We start from the raw sequence: 17,412 nt of genomic DNA on the forward strand, positions 1-17,412 counted from the left end.
ATTCCACAATATTTTGTTTTGGAAAGGCCAAAAGGTCCCCATGGCAGGAAAGTTTTGGTGTTTCCAAAACAAAATATGCTTCAGAGGATCCACAGCAGCCCATTCAGTGGGTTACTGGTTTCATGAGCTCCCAGTCTTCCCCCACCATGAGCTGCTGAGCTGGTGAACCCCCAGACTCCCCACTCAGCAAGCTGCGGAGCTGGCCTCCTTACTGTTTCACCCAGGGAGCTGGGGAGTCCCCCTGGTAGCTAGGGCAGCTCACTTGCCCATCAGGCAGCCAGCCAGCCCAGTAGCCTGGGAACCTTTTATCCCTTTCAGAAGGGATGCTGCAGCTACTCTGAATCCAACTGTCAAGTATTGGACACTGGTATTTTTTTAAACTGATGTGAAAAGGGAAGTTACCTCATAGAACACACTAGAATGGCAGCCTATCTATTTGCTGCATTAAAAACAGGTTATATTAGCATCTTTGCAATTCTTTGATATATTCCCTGAAAGGATAATTCATGCAACACACTAGAAACCTACTGACGCCACTCACCTCCATCTGTCCAGCTGCACCTAGATTTTTTTTTTCCCCAGAAACCTGCTGAAGGTTTTCATATAAAAAATTAAGAAGTGTTTGGATTTTGTTTGTTTGTTTGTTTAATTTAAGAGATCTTCAAAAATAAATTGCTGCAAAACTGTCAAATGAGACCAATAGACAAGGTGGGTGAGGTGATATCTTTTATTAGACCAACTTCTCTTTGTGAGAGACACAAGCTTTCAAGCTACACAGAGCTCTTCCTCAGGTCTGGGTCTCTTTCACCAACAGAAGTTGGTCCAGTAAAAGATATTTTACTTTTCTTTCCTGTACAGTTTTAAAGCTTTTTTTACTTAAGAATATAAAGAATTCAAAATAAAACCCAAATAATTTAAAACTATTTACATTAAAGCCTTCTTAAAACTCTTGGGCCAAAACCTTTTGTCCTGGCCTCACCTCAGCTAATGCTCTCGCTTTGTGATCAATATTGAAATTTTATTGCTACTAAATTTTATTTCACCATTTTTTTTTTTTTACTTTTGGCTTTCCCTTTTCCTCCTGCCCTTTGAACTTTCTCTTCTCTTTGTCTCTGTACTGGTCCTTTTCCTTTTCCTACTCTTTGGCTTTATTTTGTTTACCTTTCTTTGAGTTGCTTTTACATTCTCTAGTTCAGGGTTCCCCATAGTGTCTGGTTCTCAGCTCAAAACTTCTTGATCAAATTGAGCATCCTCTTTCACTTCATAAAGTTTGTCAACTGCAAGTCTACAGCTCTCCAGCTCTCACTATAGCCTTGGACTATGTCATCCCTCTGTCTGTGGAATAGGAGTTCGTTTTGCTTGCCTTCTGCAACAGTCTGTAAGTTCTGTGAATTAGGCTCTTTCAAGTCACAGTAGCACCAATATTTCGTGAAGAGAATCATTTGAATCCAGTCAGTGAACTAACTTGTTTTCATCTTCAATAAGCTCCAGGCTTGATCTAGTTTGTGCAACTGGCATCAGAGTCTCTACATTTGTGGGCTGATCTGTTCAATTTGCTAATAAATCCAGTATAGGTTTATGATTACAATGGCCACTGAACTGCTTCTCCGGAGAAGGATGTAGCAGCAAAAAAGTCAGAACTTCATACTGATCAGTATCATGCTCCGACATCTGCAGCTCTATAGTCATGTCAGACATATCTCTTTCTCTGGCAATTTTTCACACTCTCGTTACTGCCATGATCAGTAACTGCCAGCTCTGTTGGCAGGTCTGCTGGAGAAATTCCCTCTTTCTGGGATATTTTTTCACCATTCTCAGCCCTACTGCAATGTGATTGACAGCTCTGTAGCCTTCCCTACTATGATCTCCTCTTTCCTTTCTTTCAGATCCTCCTCCATACTAAATCTATTGATTTTCAGTAAGCCCTGATATTTGCAGAATATCATCTGCCTTGTCCCCCATGATGAATATGGGGAAACTGGTATTCCTCACTTTTTTCAAGTCCTGATTCCACTTGGAAATTGTTCAAAATGGTATATCCATTTTAGCCATGCTGATTCAACAACAAAATTAAAGCAAAGGTGGAGCAGCAGGGGGAGAACGTGGGGAAGGAAGGGAATCATGGGAGTAATTAGCTCCATTATCCTTGTCCTTCTCCAGGCACTTTATTTATTTATTTATTTTGCTCTTGTCCCTTTTAAGGCAAATTGCGCTCTCACTCTCTCTATGTCTCCCTTTCTTTTTATAAGGCTCTTTGCATAGCTCTAATGGAGCTCATTTTTCTGTATCCTGATTTCCATTTTCCTTGTCTCCTCTCTCGGCTTCTCTGGACTGGAGTTTTTCCTACCCCCTCATCCCTTCTTAGAGCCTTATCGGCTCATTCCTTTTTCTTTCTCTTTTCAGCCACAAGCCTGCGCTAGGCCTGCCCCGGTGTTTGGGGCTGAGGAACTCAAATTGTCCCCAAGAGTTTGTACTAACTCTTGCTTTTTCTTTTCCTCCTGTCTCTTTCCTTCCTTCTCTCTCTCTCTCTCTCTCTCTCTCTCTCTGGCGGTAGCTTCTGACACTCCTGACGTCATGTAGAATGAGCAGGGAGGATATAGTGTTAGCAGAGACTCACAAAAATCCAAGCGCTTTAAAGACCTCCTGTCTGGAATGGAAGTCCCTCACTTTATTAAGTTTCTCCTATAATATCTCCTGTGCGTTTCTGGAAAGGGAGAGTCAAGAACTCTGGAAGTTCAACTCCATGCCATTAGCTGAGCAATGCAGATGAGATCCTTCTCAGCTGGTGTAAGTCAGAGCATTTCATCCTGTACGTTTTACTATTGTAATAAGTTACATATGCGTATATATTAATCCACATTTAAGTGGCTAAATCCGTAGAAGAAGCAAAGGGTTACTAGGCATTTAATATTGTTTAAGTGTAAGAATTTGTACTTGATACTTCTTTGATGAGATCAGGGTAAGAACCCAACTAGTATAGAATAGAATACATGAATTTAAGCACATGTTTTAGTGCTATTTCTGAATAGGGTGTTTTCCTAAACTGGGGCCTAAAATAGATAAAATAGATACTTTAAGTAAGATGCATAGTTAAGAATAGTCTCATGCAGTTTGGTAGATTAAAGAGACATATTCAGGTACTTTAGTCCCAAAATGTGGCCTTTTTAAAAAAATGTTTATAATTAAATATAATATACATAGAACTTATTTCAGAATTCACAAATGGTCCTTAACATTCTATTTCAAACACTGAGGAACATTAAGATTTAATAGTGTCAGATTTGCTTTCTGTTCCTCAAAAAAGTTCAATATGTTACACTTTCAAGAGTGTTAACATTGCAAATCATGGCCCATATTCTCTTCTCACTTCTTTGCAACCACACAGACGTGAAGAGATGCATGAGGCAGCAGGCTGGGAAAGTGTTTTTCTGATCACCTGTAGCTAGAATTTCTTGTCAAATAATCAAGTTTGGTTGTCCCAAATTTCAGGCTTTGTTCTTAATCACTCAAGTAAATTAAAATGAAATGTTGTTGCTGCTGTGATTGTCTGGAGATATTTCTCTGCATTCTGTTTTTTTCTGTCTAAGATTACTGGGACAAGATTTGTCATTTTTACTCTCCGTTAAGTGTATATGATTTTCCCTTGGTTTTATAGGTAGGGTTAATTTTCTCTTTCCTTTAATATAAATCAAAATGTGTTTTGATTTGTATTAAAGCATATGAATCCAGTGCTCCAGGATACGTACTTGCTATCTCTAGGTTATCAAGTCAGCTGCGACCTAAAAAACTTTAAAATGGCTACCGATTTGAGAGATCATGCCATCCCAATGCAGCTGTGATCAGTAGAAACTCTTTCCCTGGATCCCACTAAATTTAAAAGAGAGGAGGTCCTCAGTAGAGAGACCTGCAGCTTTGCAACTGAAGCACTTTTAAGATCATGGCAAAGCATATCTATTTCCTAAATCTGTTCGAGAGGGAAGGAGTTAGTGGGAATTGAGGCTTGTGAGAGCGTAAGGATGCTGTGGGAGCCTTTTATTAGAGAATGATTTTTGCTGGGAATGGGGGAGGGATGTAAGAAAGATTGGTGTTAGCTGCTAACTTTATTGTTTGTCCTCATAACCTTTGTTAAAGCTACCTAGAGACTTTTGTTATTGTTTTTATAAATTGAAATAATAACCAACTAAAAATCTATGCCACACAAACTAGCTATCCACTTCAACACAAACTAGTTCAACACTTAATCTGAACCTTCAGCAGACCTCAATTTCTGATCACTCCATGTCACTGGAATTCAAGGTCGCACATGTATGGAAGCGAAAGCAGAAGGTATATGTATTGCAAATGACACATGGGGTTGGGATAATGTGAAAGGTGAAATTGTGGTTGTAGTTTGCAATGGTCTGTTGAGGACTTAACTAGGTATTTCCTGGATTTTGTTCAGTTGATGCACTTCATAACTGGTTTTCAAAGACATTTTTGTGTGGTGGATGTAAATAAAGTTGTGTCAGTTTTTGCATTTTAAATGTCTGTTTTCAGGCATTTGATAATGAGTCATAAAAACCAGCAATATAACATAGCATTGCACTTCTATAATTTTCATCCAAGGATTTCAAAGCACTTTACAAATGGCAAGTCTGATTTTCCACTGTCTTATAATTCTGATTTGTTTGCACAGGTGTAAATTACTCTACAAGGTGAAATTCTGTTCTAGGTAGGTCATTATACCACTTCCATCAACTGTGGTATCCAAGCTCCTAATTGGTGGAGTATCAGAGCCATTTGTTGGTTAAACCTCTCAACCCTCCCGTGAGATAGGTAAAGGATACACACAGGAATTCACTCTACTAGCACTAAAAAGCAGCCATCTCTGGAGCAGAACACAGAAGAGTGTAACAGGGCACAACACTACACAACACCTTAGGAACCACGTGAGGAAGAACACTATAGTGAAGTGAATTTAGGATAACAGAATGTTGGTGTGTTTACAAAAAGTGCCATGGGTTGGTCATGTTATCATGGATTACAAGTAGCTAGTGCAACATTTATTAAAACACTCAGGCCTTTCTTCACTGTTGCCCTGACACCCCTTTGGGCCAGCTATACTGACACAAAGAGTCTGCAAATCAGCTGCCCTGCCCCTTGCCCTTCCTCCACTGGACTCCCCCAGCATCTTTCTTTCCCTCCTCATAGACTTTAAGGTCAGAAGGGAACAATATGATCATCTAGTCAGACCTCCTGCACAACACAGGCCACAGAAGCTCACCCATTGTAAGGCCTTGGGTTTTTTGGCTAAGCTTAGGTCTTGTTCTTGGGCTAAGCAGTAGCAGCCATATCAGGAGAGGCAGCAGCCATAAGCTAAGTAGCAGGTAGTCACATCTTCACATTCCTGAAACTACTTCGAGACAATGTAATACCAGGCTGTTAAGAAGGTGATACTGTCCTAATAGTACCTACCACGACCAGATAAAAAAAACAGATCTTAAAATGCTTAAATAAAACTTTTCTTTTTTTATACCTGTCTGTCTGGAAAGGAATCACTTACCAACAGTTGTGGTTGTAAAATCTACACTTCTTATTGTTTTGTCTTTATGGTACCCAATTGTTTATCTAAAATATTTCTGTCTGGTTCTTTGATTGTTTCTGTCTGTTGCATAACTAACTGTGTACTATTTAAATCAATTCAGGTGGTGGGATATGATTGGTTAAAGAACTATTTCGTAATGGGCTAGAATTGGTGTTTTGTAGTACTTTAGTTTAAAATGATTGGTTAAGGTACAGCTAAACAGGACTCAAGTTTTAACTATATAAACTGAGGTCCAAAAGAAAGTTCTTCGGAACCTAACTCCAGGACACAGCCCAAAAAGATCAGAGCTGCCAGACCTCAACACCATGCCAACCATACTGTGCAGAAACTGGAGTCCCCAGATGATCTAATCCTGACTGGCCACCAGAAGTTTGTCTGCTTTATTGGGAGTGGTGAGCACTGTATGCTTAGTGTGTGTATTCTGTTTTGGTAATTGTTAATAAAGAGAGAATAAGGATATTACTGTGTAAGACTCCTTCACTGGTAAAAGATCCTGCAAATCTGCAAAGAATTACACCCGGAGCCCTACGGAATGGGAGACCCTGAGTCCTAGAGTGTGAATTGGGTAAGGGTAGGTGCCTTTCCCCACGGAGCCCTACGGATTGGGAAAGGGTGGGGTGCCCTAGTGTGCGGGTAATAACCCACCCACTCCTGTAATAGACCCCTAACTTATGACTGAGTTATTGAAGTCCTCAAATCATGGTTTAAACTAAAGACTTCTAGGTACAGAGAATCCACTAGCAAGTGACCCAGGCCCCATGTTACACAGGAAGGCGAAAATCCCCCGGGCCTCTGCCAATCTGTCCTGGGGGGAAATTCCTTCCTGACCCCAAATATGGTGATCAGCTAAACCCTGAGCATGGGGGCAAGACTCACCAGCCAGACACCCAAAAAAGAATTCTCTGTAGTTACTCAGAGCCCACCCCATCTAACATCCCTTCACAGGCCATTGGCATATCTACCACCAGTAGTCAAAGATCAGTTAATTGCCAAACTAGGCTGTCTCCTCATACCATCCCCTCCATAAATGTATCAAGCTCAATTTTGAAGCCTGACAGGTTTTTTTGCCCCCACTGGTCCCCTTTGGAAGGCTATTCCAGAACTTCACTCCTCTGATGGTTAGAAACCTTTATCTAATTTCAAGTCTAAACTTCCTGATGGCCACAGACCTGTCTGGCTCATGGCCTTTGCAAACCTTTCCCCTATTCAAATCATCCCAGGACACAACCCACTGCTTCACCTATAGCAACTGTCCAAAAAAACAGCAGAGCAGACATAAGAAACTAGATACCAGTCATCTACCACCTACCCATTCCACAGAATCATTACCTAAGCAAGGCCTGAAGAAGACAGAACAAAGCTACCTGAACTAAAGCTGTGCTGACCAATGCAAGCCCCATTGCCAGCAAATACTACATGACTCCATCTGTGATGAAGAAACTGATATTGCCTGCCTCACAGAAACCTGGCTGGATGATATTCTGAAGCCTGTGCCTTCTTCCCTCTCCCTGTCCACTCCGCATCCCAGGCTATTTGGCCCATCACAGGCCCAGACAAAACAAGAAGGCAGGTCACACTGCATTCATCTTCTCTTCAAACGTCGGTTTCTAAAAAGGTGCCTCCGGCAAGTTAAGTTCATTAGAATTCATTCATTTAACAATAGAAGCCAGAGCCGAAGCTAACACAGATTTTATGGAGACAAGGTAGGTGAGGTAATATTTTTTCTTGGACAAATGTCTGTTGGTGAGAGAGACAAGCTTTTGAGCACACAAAGCTCTTCTTCAGGTCTGGGAAGCGTACTCCTAGTGGCACAGCAAAATACAATAGATTGTTTTGCATAAGTAAGGTAGGGTGGCCTGTTAACACCTCTGCAGTCATAGGACAAAAAGAGGGGGTTAATGGGTTACAGATTGTTGTAATCAACAATAAACCCAGTGTCTCTGTTTAGTCCATGATTTTTAGTGTCTAGAAGAGTTATGAATTTAAAGCTCCCAGGCTCATCTTTTGAAAGTGCTGTGCAGTTTTCCGTTGAGGATGGGGATTAATAGGTCAGATATAGAGGTGATCGCTTTGTGAAAAGTGTTCACCCACAGGTGATGTGGTGTTTGTGTCTTTTCTCATTTTCCTGCATGAGTTCATTCAAGAGCCCAGTGATTGTCTGGCTTCATCCACATAGTTGCTATTGGGGCATTTAGTGCACTAGAGGAGGTACACCACATGTTGTGATAGGCACGTGTAGGATTTACAGATTTTGCAAGTTGTGTTGTGAGGGGGGGTTGATCACTGTAGCACTGAAGATATGTCTGCAGGTTTTGCATCTGTTGTTTGGACAGGGTCTGGTGCCGCCTGGAGCTGGTGTGTCCTGGTCTGTGAGGAGCTTGCTTCTGATGATGAGTTTGGGGGGTTGTTTGAAGGCCAGGAGTGGGGGTTCAGGAAGGATTTCTCTCAGGCTAGGGTCCCCAGGAGTATGGGTTGTAATTGGTTTCCAGTGTAGCGTTGCGTTCCAGTGTTTCCATCTGGTTTCCAGTGTGGTGTTGCGGGTGACAACGAAGGGTGTGAGGTCAGAGGTGGTTTTATTTCTGTATTGAAGCAGGTTCTCTGGGGTATTTGGGTGGCCCATTCTGTGATGTGAATGACTTCTCTGTTGGAGTGTCCTTGTTTGGTGAAGAAGGTTTTAAGTGTGTTAAAGTGTTTATCCCAGACTTTCTCCGCGGAGCACACTCTGGTATCCGAATGCCTGGCTACAGATAACAAATTCCTTGGTGTGTTTGTGGTGGTTACTAGATCTATGAAGGTAAGTGAGGTGATCCGTGGGTTTCTTGCATATGGTTGTCTGTAGTATGATTGCTCAAAACCTTGTCTCTCTCACCAACAGAAGTTGGTCCAATAAAAGATATCACCTCACCCACTAGGGATGTAAAAGCTTAACCGTTTAAATGGTAATCAGCTGTTTAAACATTTTAAGCAGCTGATTACCATTTAAAATTGGGGGGGAGGAGAGTGGCAGCTGGGCAACTCTTGCTCACAGGGAGGTGTGGAGCCCAGCATGGAAGGGGAGGGATAGCTTGGCTATGGGCTTGGCTCCATGCGAGCGAGAGCAGCTGGGTGGTTCTTGCTCGAGGGGAGGCGTGGAGCCCAGCACTGGGGGGGAGCCACAGATGGGCTTGGCTCAGCTCCCCACGAGTGAGAGCTGCCCAGCTACGGCTCTGCATGCAAAGGGGAGTTGGGGGAGGGAAGCTGCAGCTAGGCAGCTCTCACTTGGCAGTGAGGAGACGAGCCCAGCACAGCCTCCCTCCCCATGTTTAACCGTTTAAACCTTTCTATTTTTAGAATGTTTAAACGGGTTTTTAATTGAACTCATTTTTACATCCCTAACAGCCACCTGGTCTCGAATATCCTGGGACTGACATGGCTACAACTACATTGCATACATAGGGCAGTAAAGGGTTCATAAAGGAGCTCACTGATGCTTTGTTGGAGATGGTGATGAAATACCCCAGATTTGTCATCCAGGGAAGTTTCTGTGGACAAGACTGCAGATGCAGAAATCCAAAACCTCATTGCCTCACTGTCACAGACTGTCACAGACAGTCACATCTCAGACATGGTCTTCGAATTACATATCAGGACTGAGGCCATCAACAGCCCAAATCTCACTCTTCTTTGAGTTATAGAGGGAAGACAAAATGTAAGGGAAGTAATGAGGGAGAACACCACGGAGTAAAGATATGTGCCAGTTAAATATTTGTTCTGTAAGAGTTGTTTTCAGTCAATGTTGTCACTAGATGCTAATCTGTATTTAAGGGCAAAGCATCCTTCAGTAATGAATAAGCAGACACAGGTAGCTCTTCTTGGAATCTCTTACTATTGCTTTAGAAAGTGAAAGTGAGAGATGTGACTTCTACACAATTAGATGCTTAACGAAAGGTTAAAGGGAAGAGGAGGGTTTTTTGAGGAATTTAGACACGAGGGTGGATTAATTGCAGATATAACATAGCATCAGGTTGACTTAGTGACTAATCTAAAGCCCGCTGAAGGCTGTGGGTCAAGCCCTCAGAAAAGAAGAGGTAAGATGTCAGTTTGCCTTTCTAAATGGAAAAGAAGAAGAAACAGTTTGGAAACCAGTTTCCTTTTTATTTATATTTAGAAGGGTATTTGTGTGCTCAATGGAGATTGGTGCCAAGATTATTTTCAAGACAACACTAGCTACTTGCTATAGATCAATTCTGGAAACTGCATTCATGATCAATAGCTGGTTGTCAATTTCTCAAGTATTTTGATGATGCTGGCTTTTGAAAATTCTCACTCACATTCCCTTGTGTGAGTGAAGGGAGGGAGAATTATTATTAGTTAATTTTTAGATTGGTCCTATTGCACTTATCATTAATTTTGTTTCATCTAATGATGAGTGACACACTGAAAGGGGAAAGTTGGTAGTGAAGCAGTTGAGAAAGACCTTGAGTTGAATGTCTTCAATGACATTCACTCGGTGATTGGCACTGAAATTTATGCTGAATGGGCTACCGAGGACAGTATCTTTCACCAGCTCATTACCAAATATGTCAGTTCCTATTTCACAGGAGTCATCAACTAGAAATCAAAAATCTGCAATGAAGTTGCTGGCTATTTACAGGAATAAATCTCTGTAATAGCTGATATACTGCTGACAGTAAATGAAGAACATTCTTTGCCTATCAACTTTTATGTTAACACTCACCTTGACATTTCAAAATACTCAATCATCAGGAGTGGACTAGTCCATGAACTTATCATCTTGTCAGTTTTCTTTATGTTGAGGTGCCTACATTTCTTCCAAGTGTAGGGTTGTTAGCACTCGGGGCTTTGCTGCCTTGGCTAAATTCAATTCTGCCTAGCTCATTTCCCTCTGCAATCTGCATATAACAGTCATGTAATTTCCTAAATTGTTACATACTCTATCTCTACACTGTTAAAAAAGATGCCCTGTTTTACTCAGCGGGGGCTACATTCCAGTGGTAGGCTGCTATCTTTGTTTATGTAGTTTGTAAAACACTTTGGATCTTCCAAGATGAAGAGGAGCTGTATAAATGCAAGAGACTTAACAAAAAAAAGTCAGATATTTGCAGACAGTAGGTCTTGCTAATGGAAAGCCTTGACTTCGATGGGAGTTTTGTCTGAATTAGTAACCATGGGACTGGTCTCTAACTAGCACTCCTGGACACACAATTGTCTGTTTTGAAAGTGCAACTGTTATCATAGGACTATAGAAAAATACAGTTCCTCAAATAAGGTTTGTCTTGATCCAATTTTATTTGGCATTCATTCCAATGTTCAGACTTGAATTTTTCATTTTAACTTTAAACAACTGAGTATTTCAGGTCTCCATATTGGGATGTAGGAGCCATTACAAACTCAACATTTGCTTGCATGCAGGGATTGATTGTGGTATGATGGTGTCTCCTATTTGAAGGAGATGAGAGCTTGCCCAAGCTGCCTACACCCTATGTTGTATTTTTGATAGAGTAAATGCTGAGTATTTTAGTTAGAAACTTTCTCCACTCCATTTAAAAAGGAGCTAAAAGAAGGGTAAAGCTCTAGGCACCCTGGTTAGCCAGTAAGCAGAACTCAGTCTCTAAAATAACCAGTTTTTAATCAGTGTTTTAATCTGTCTTTTATGGTTCTGGCTAAGCAGCTATAAATATGCATGCAGGTAAGTTTGTTAGATTGCAAATATTTCTTTAAATGTTAGTGAGCATGCATGAGATGAGAATTATGACAAAGGACCCCACAACATACATATGAGGGACTGAAACAGTGTCTCCAATTTTGATAGATATTGCCCATTTCAGATGTATTCCTCATTTTAAGTATAGGGACTCTCTCTCAAACTGGTAGAATCTATTAAAATGGAAGAAGCCTTAAGTTTATATGTTGGGCAATGTTTACTTAGTTGTTCTGTAACACATTACACTAGAGACCATACTTTGGGCCAAATCTGTCCCATTAAAGGACAGATTTGGCCCAAGTGAACTTGTAAATAAGTAAGACTTGTCCTTACAAGATGCAAGAATTCTGGCACGTGAGCTGATAAAGTTGAGCCCACCTTGAATAATATGTAAATTTTCCACTTCACTGAATGTTGTGCTATTTTTCAAACAATGGTCTATGTGTACAATAATTATTTTTGTAGGCAGTATTTGGGGCTCTGAACATGGATTTTTAGATACATTTAATGGGATCAGTCTGTAAATTGCTTCTGCTTTTTCATGAAGGCAGATTAACAAATCAGCAAGCTTGAGTCCACAGCAGGCACCATTTTCTCCCCACCCATGAGTAACTGTCATTCTTGGTCCCATCTGAGAGACAGACACATATTTTTAAATGCTCCTCTCCTGGTTTTTCCTTTTTCACTTATGAACTTCCAATTTCAAATGCAAGATTAAATTTACAGAAAAATCCTGTAGTTAACCAAATACCAATATACTTAGAGATAAGTCAAGAATATAATGGCGATAACAACCAAAGGGCACTTTTAATATTCAGTTTGCTCTTATGAAATGCAATAAAGACAAAAAGAACAATGCTAGATAAAGACTGTTTTCTTTGAGGAGGTTCATCAAATGAAACAAGGGACCTGCCTGACGGAACAGGAGGAAATTTGTCATTATTTATTTTACTTCTTCTGCAGGTTATCACATGCTTTATTTTTAAGTCATCAGAACAAACTGGGGAAACCTCTGCAGAGCTTCCTGTTCAAAGGCTGCACTGTATGTTACTATGTAGTGAAGCATTTCACAGATGTCCTTTACAGTCAAGATATCCATTTGTTAACACTATTTCACACACTTTAATAAGAACATATCAAGAGGAGAATACACCCCTTTATCTCTCCATGAATTCAGGAAAATATGATGTCTATACTTTGCTCCCATCTCTCCCACTGTATGTAGCAGCCTAGCATGCTTCAACCAAATTGCAGTATATTTATAATCTACAGCAAGTCATTGTTGAACTGGTGTCAAATGTGGACATATGGTAGGATATACAGACAGATGCTTTGTTCTAGCTCCCTCACTGGCCAACTCCACCTACAAGTTGAGCAGCAAAGTGAAATTAACAAGATATGGACTTGACCAGCAGGAGAGATGAGAGGGGGAGGGGAAAGAAGCCTTTTCAATCCCCTCCATCTAAACTGAGCAGAGCTGCACAGAGAAATTGACTAGTCACGCTCAGTTTCACTTTGCAGCTTCTCCTGACCCAAGATCTTACACAGGGAAACTCACTAAGGTTACTTAGCTTCCCATCTGCAGGAAGCTATGAACAGGCTGCAAAGAGTAACAGACCATTGATTCTCTTTTGCAAACAGAACTTGGCAGAAAAGCAGGGGGAAAGTGAATACCAAAAAATAGAAAATGGCATACAAAAAAAAAAAAAAAAAAAAAAAAAAGTGTGTGTGGGTGAAAGAGAAGGGCTCCAATAAAATGGAAATGAGGACCCAGAAACAGAGGAGACGGAAAAAGGCAGATGAAGTAAAAAAAAAAAAAAATGGGAAAGAGAAAGATAGGCTAAAATGCAGCCCAACTTGTAGAGTTGAGTTGAACATTTAATTGCTTGATGGGGGCTTTGGTTGGCATTGCATTAATGTCCAGGCAGATTGTGATGCTCCACGGGGTACCCAGGGTTGTGCCTAGGGTTGTGAGGCACGTCACCAGTACCTTTCCTTTGAGGGAAGCAGTCTTGTCCGTGCCTGCTGCAGCTCAGCTCTCTGAAATCAACAGCCTCTGGCACCGCTAGCCCAGTCATCCCAGCATCTACAGACCTCGCTCTGACTTCAGACTAGTAATAGGCTCACGCAAATTCTCAAGTTCTTGGAGTGTTTCCTCTCCAACACTCATCCCCCATCACTGGACACTCACAGAAATTACCAATAAACTGTCCCAGGAACAGAGTACACATAGCTTTGTAGTAAGAAGTAAGAGCTTAAGGCCTGTAAAACAGGCTAAGGCCTAAGTGAAAAAAGCCCAGTGAACAGGAGTATAAGTGGAAAAAACCAAGCTAACTGAAATTGGCACAGAAAAGTGCTGATACTGCAAAACATATATATTGCCAAAATATTATTATGTAGCAGGTATAGGAGGTACCAAGATACTAACTCCCTAAAATGACACTTTGATGAATAGAAATGACTAAAAAGTGATAAATGGAGTTGTTTTGCCCAAATCAGACAATTAACAGAAAAAGGTGGTATTAGACTGCGTCAAGAGGGTGGCAACTACCTACGTCAAAGGGGGCAGAACGAAATTGTATGAAACAATGTATAAAAGAGGGTGTCAGAGGGAATAATGTTGTCTGGTCTAGGGGATAACGGAAAGTCCCGTCATTAGGCCATGGCCATTGTAACGCCGCCTATGTGAAACTGACCCAGAGATACTCTGTAAGTCACTTCTCATTGTGCCGCACGTAATAAACCTGGCCTGGGTGCCTTCATTGCTCAGCTAATCCGTGGTTGTGTTGATTCATTCGATCGTGAGAGCCGTCTCAGTTTCCTGATCAGAGCTGGGACAGCATCTCCACGGGGACACACACATGCAGCCTACACTGATAAACACCGGTGGCCAACACACCATACCACAAGCTTGACTAGTACAACTCAGGGTCAGGTCTTTGATAACATCACAGCTCTGAGATATATATTTATAGTGAAAATACTACGTTTATTATCAAAGATTAAAATTAAAAAAATACTGAATAGGGATAACGGAATCAGAAATAGTTACATATAAAACAAAAAGGTACAACATGCTTCTCATACACTAAATTTAACTTTAACAGGCTAAAATCCTTGTCTAAAGTAATTTTATCTCACTCCAAAGCCTTTTTTCAGAATTTTCAACCAACCCTGGTTGAGATCCTGTTTTCATAAATGCAGTCGCTCTGCCTGATTATTTCCTGAAGTGCAGGATAACAAAATTCCTTACTTGTCCTTTTGCTATAATCCAGTAAACCTTTGAAGTGCACCTCCAGATAAAACTCTTCTCCCCCGTGGCTTGTTTCTCCTTGTTGACTTCACGTCTCTTGTTCTTTATTAGCATTCAGTTCAAGCCAGCAATGGGAGGCCCATTGTGAAATAATATACAATGCTTAATTTACATCTTTACTCTTGGTCTCAGAAACCTCTTTCTGCTGGTGACTCATACCTTGATACAGATTCTCAAGATATATTTTCAGTATATATATATATATATATATATATATATATATATATATAAAAATAAATAAACTTTTCAAATATCATCCATACATATATCTCACAACGATTATGAACATCAGTATTTCATAAGCTTGTATTAGATACTTTACATGACATTCTTTATGGATAAATACCATGAAAGCTGTATTTTAGTTGTAATGAGTTGTGAGGCCTGTTAGGAGTTGCTGACACAGAATAGTGAGCTCTTTGCTAACTGGCACCAGTGGACCTCTGTGTCACAAGAATGTAATCTTTGCTGTACCACATTCTATAGGGCATTCTGCATCATCGTTGTTTTAGAATTTTTTATTGCAAGGTTTTAAAAATTATAATGAATACAAAGTTTAAAGAAACAGGTAATTACACAGTGTTGGCATTAGTGAGAAGTCATTTAATGCATTACAGAACTTACCAAACAAACGTTGATGGAACAGGAATTTCCCAGCTATCAGTCCTGTGAGAATGGCAAGTAGCCATAGAAGCACCTTCAGAAACCTCCAGCCTCCTCCTCCAGGGTATTTATTTGTTACAAACGAAAAGCAGTTACCAACAACAAGAACATTGGCTTCTGTTTGACTGTGAGATACTGGATCCTCAGCAAATATTAAGAAGTTAAAGAATGTCACCAGGTAAGCCACAACTAGACGAGACCATGGGTGCTGGAAGTAGTAGCGGAAGTCTTTACCCATTCTCAAACACTTCAGTACAGTTGTTTGCCTGTATATAAAACATATATCAGTATATTGTTACACACACCAATCAGCACGGAATTCAGAAGCTGCCTAGACATTTCAACAGTCAAACCACTTTACAGTTTTAGTGATTTACTTTTCATATTCTAGACTAACCCAGTGATAAACAGTTCCCATCAAAAGCTTTGTTAGGCAAGAAAAATTAAGACTTCCTGCTAGCTTCAGTAAAATCATGCTATAAATTTTAGCACACCATTTTTATTTTTAAAATTTCTACATTCTTATTAAAGTAGAACTACATCAAAATTAACATGGCATGTGAATATAGATCAGCACAAAACATGTTATGACATTTGAAATTCACAGTGCCTTTCTCATTCACTCAAAAAGACATCATAAAGCCACTACAAATTTTGATTCTAAGAACCTTTCAGCACACCTTTTACCTCTTCTTCAACACATATACACACAGTTGCTAGACCTACTACAAAAATCTATTCCATCACCTTTTGGGAAGAACCTGGACTGAGTCCACATGAAAACCACTTGGTCCATTCTCTCATCACCTGTGAGATTTATAACCCCTAACTTCCAATAACAGCACTGAAAGTTACACATGGAGGAATAAACAAGCCTGACCCAGGGCCTGACCCAAACTACAGTGAGGTCAATGGAAGTCTTTCTATTGACTTCAGTTGGTTTGGGATACAGGCCATAATGAAATGCAACCTTATAAGCACTCCCATTTCCTGCACTTCAAAAGAACTTTGAATGAATACGAGAATGTTTCTAATTTTGAAATGCGTTTACTAATAAGAGCACAGATTTATATTTTTTCCCCACAATTTGGTCTGTTTCAGTGCTTCTCCAGCTACATATTTGTCTCTCTGTTCACAACAAACTAATCATTCCATACAGTAGGGTCACTGTGTATTCACGCAGACACCATGACAGGAGTGCTGTAGAGCACGACAGTTGCTCAAAGCAACCGGATGGGAGTGCTGAGGGAAGGGGTGTAACCCAATAGTTCTTTTTACAGAGTAAGCATCTAATAATATAGTCTAGAGAACTGAACAACAGTTTTTGTCAGTGTCAAACAACCTGGAAAACACAAATACAAAAGATGCTTCTTCAAATGTTTATGGAATAATACTTCTTTCAATGACAAAGGCCTCTCTGATAGGAATAGCTCTTTAGGTAGGCACTTTAAAAAAAATCAATTAAAAATCTGATTTTTTTCTTCCTGTTAGATACATATTACATTCAGTAAATATTAAAAACAATCGATTACATTTACTAGTCAGGGCAACAATGTCAACCTACATATAAACAAAAATTATATCAGAGAAAGCACAAAATATGTTAGTATTTGATTAGCTACTACAAGGATTGAAGAAAGTGACTTGAAGTAGGAAGTTATTATTCAAAACAATCTAAGGAAACAGCACTTTTGCAAGGTCACAGATACCAAGAAACCAAAGATACCTTTAAGACTACAAAATCAGTACATTTGTATGTCCTCTTTTTTTGTGCTACTGTTAGTGTGAAGAAAAGTTGTAATTATTCTATTCAATTAGACATTTTAAACTTGGGAGGTGGGTGGGCAGACAAGACAAAGGTGAGTCCACGGAATATTATAACACTAGAATTACTAGTTAGTGAGCAAAAGACAATCTACTGGATATTACTTGGTAATAACAGAAACCAATTCTTTAACTAGTTATACTAGGTTAGAAAATAAACAGAAGAGTGATCTTTGCAACTAGCAAATGTTCAGAAATTGGGGGACTATTTAAAAACCACATGTTGACTGCAACACGTTCTTTATTTAAGCTATTTTATTTCCCAAACAATACAAGGATTATGACTTTTTAAAATATAGTTTTAGAATTAATAAACGGAGCTAG

The 17,412-nt window shown here is 40.0% G+C and overlaps 1 protein-coding gene across 4 annotated transcripts in view; it reads right to left on the reverse strand.

Moving 5' to 3' along the window:
* TMEM117 (transmembrane protein 117) overlaps positions 1 to 17,412 on the reverse strand; it is a 253,739-nt gene that overhangs the window by 224,840 nt on the left and 11,487 nt on the right. For all 4 annotated transcript variants that reach the window (XM_067564169.1, XM_067564168.1, XM_067564167.1 and 1 more), the window contains exon 2: positions 15,226 to 15,530. In XM_067564169.1, coding sequence (XP_067420270.1) covers positions 15,226 to 15,502 — 277 coding nt within the window. In that variant the 5' untranslated portion in view covers positions 15,503 to 15,530. The remainder of the gene's footprint in view (positions 1 to 15,225; positions 15,531 to 17,412) is intronic.

This window comes from Emydura macquarii, unplaced genomic scaffold (genome assembly GCF_026122565.2).
Source record: "Emydura macquarii macquarii isolate MOO-44397 ecotype Brisbane River unplaced genomic scaffold, CSIRO-AGI_Emac_v2 contig_2636, whole genome shotgun sequence".
NCBI lineage: Eukaryota > Metazoa > Chordata > Testudines > Chelidae > Emydura > Emydura macquarii.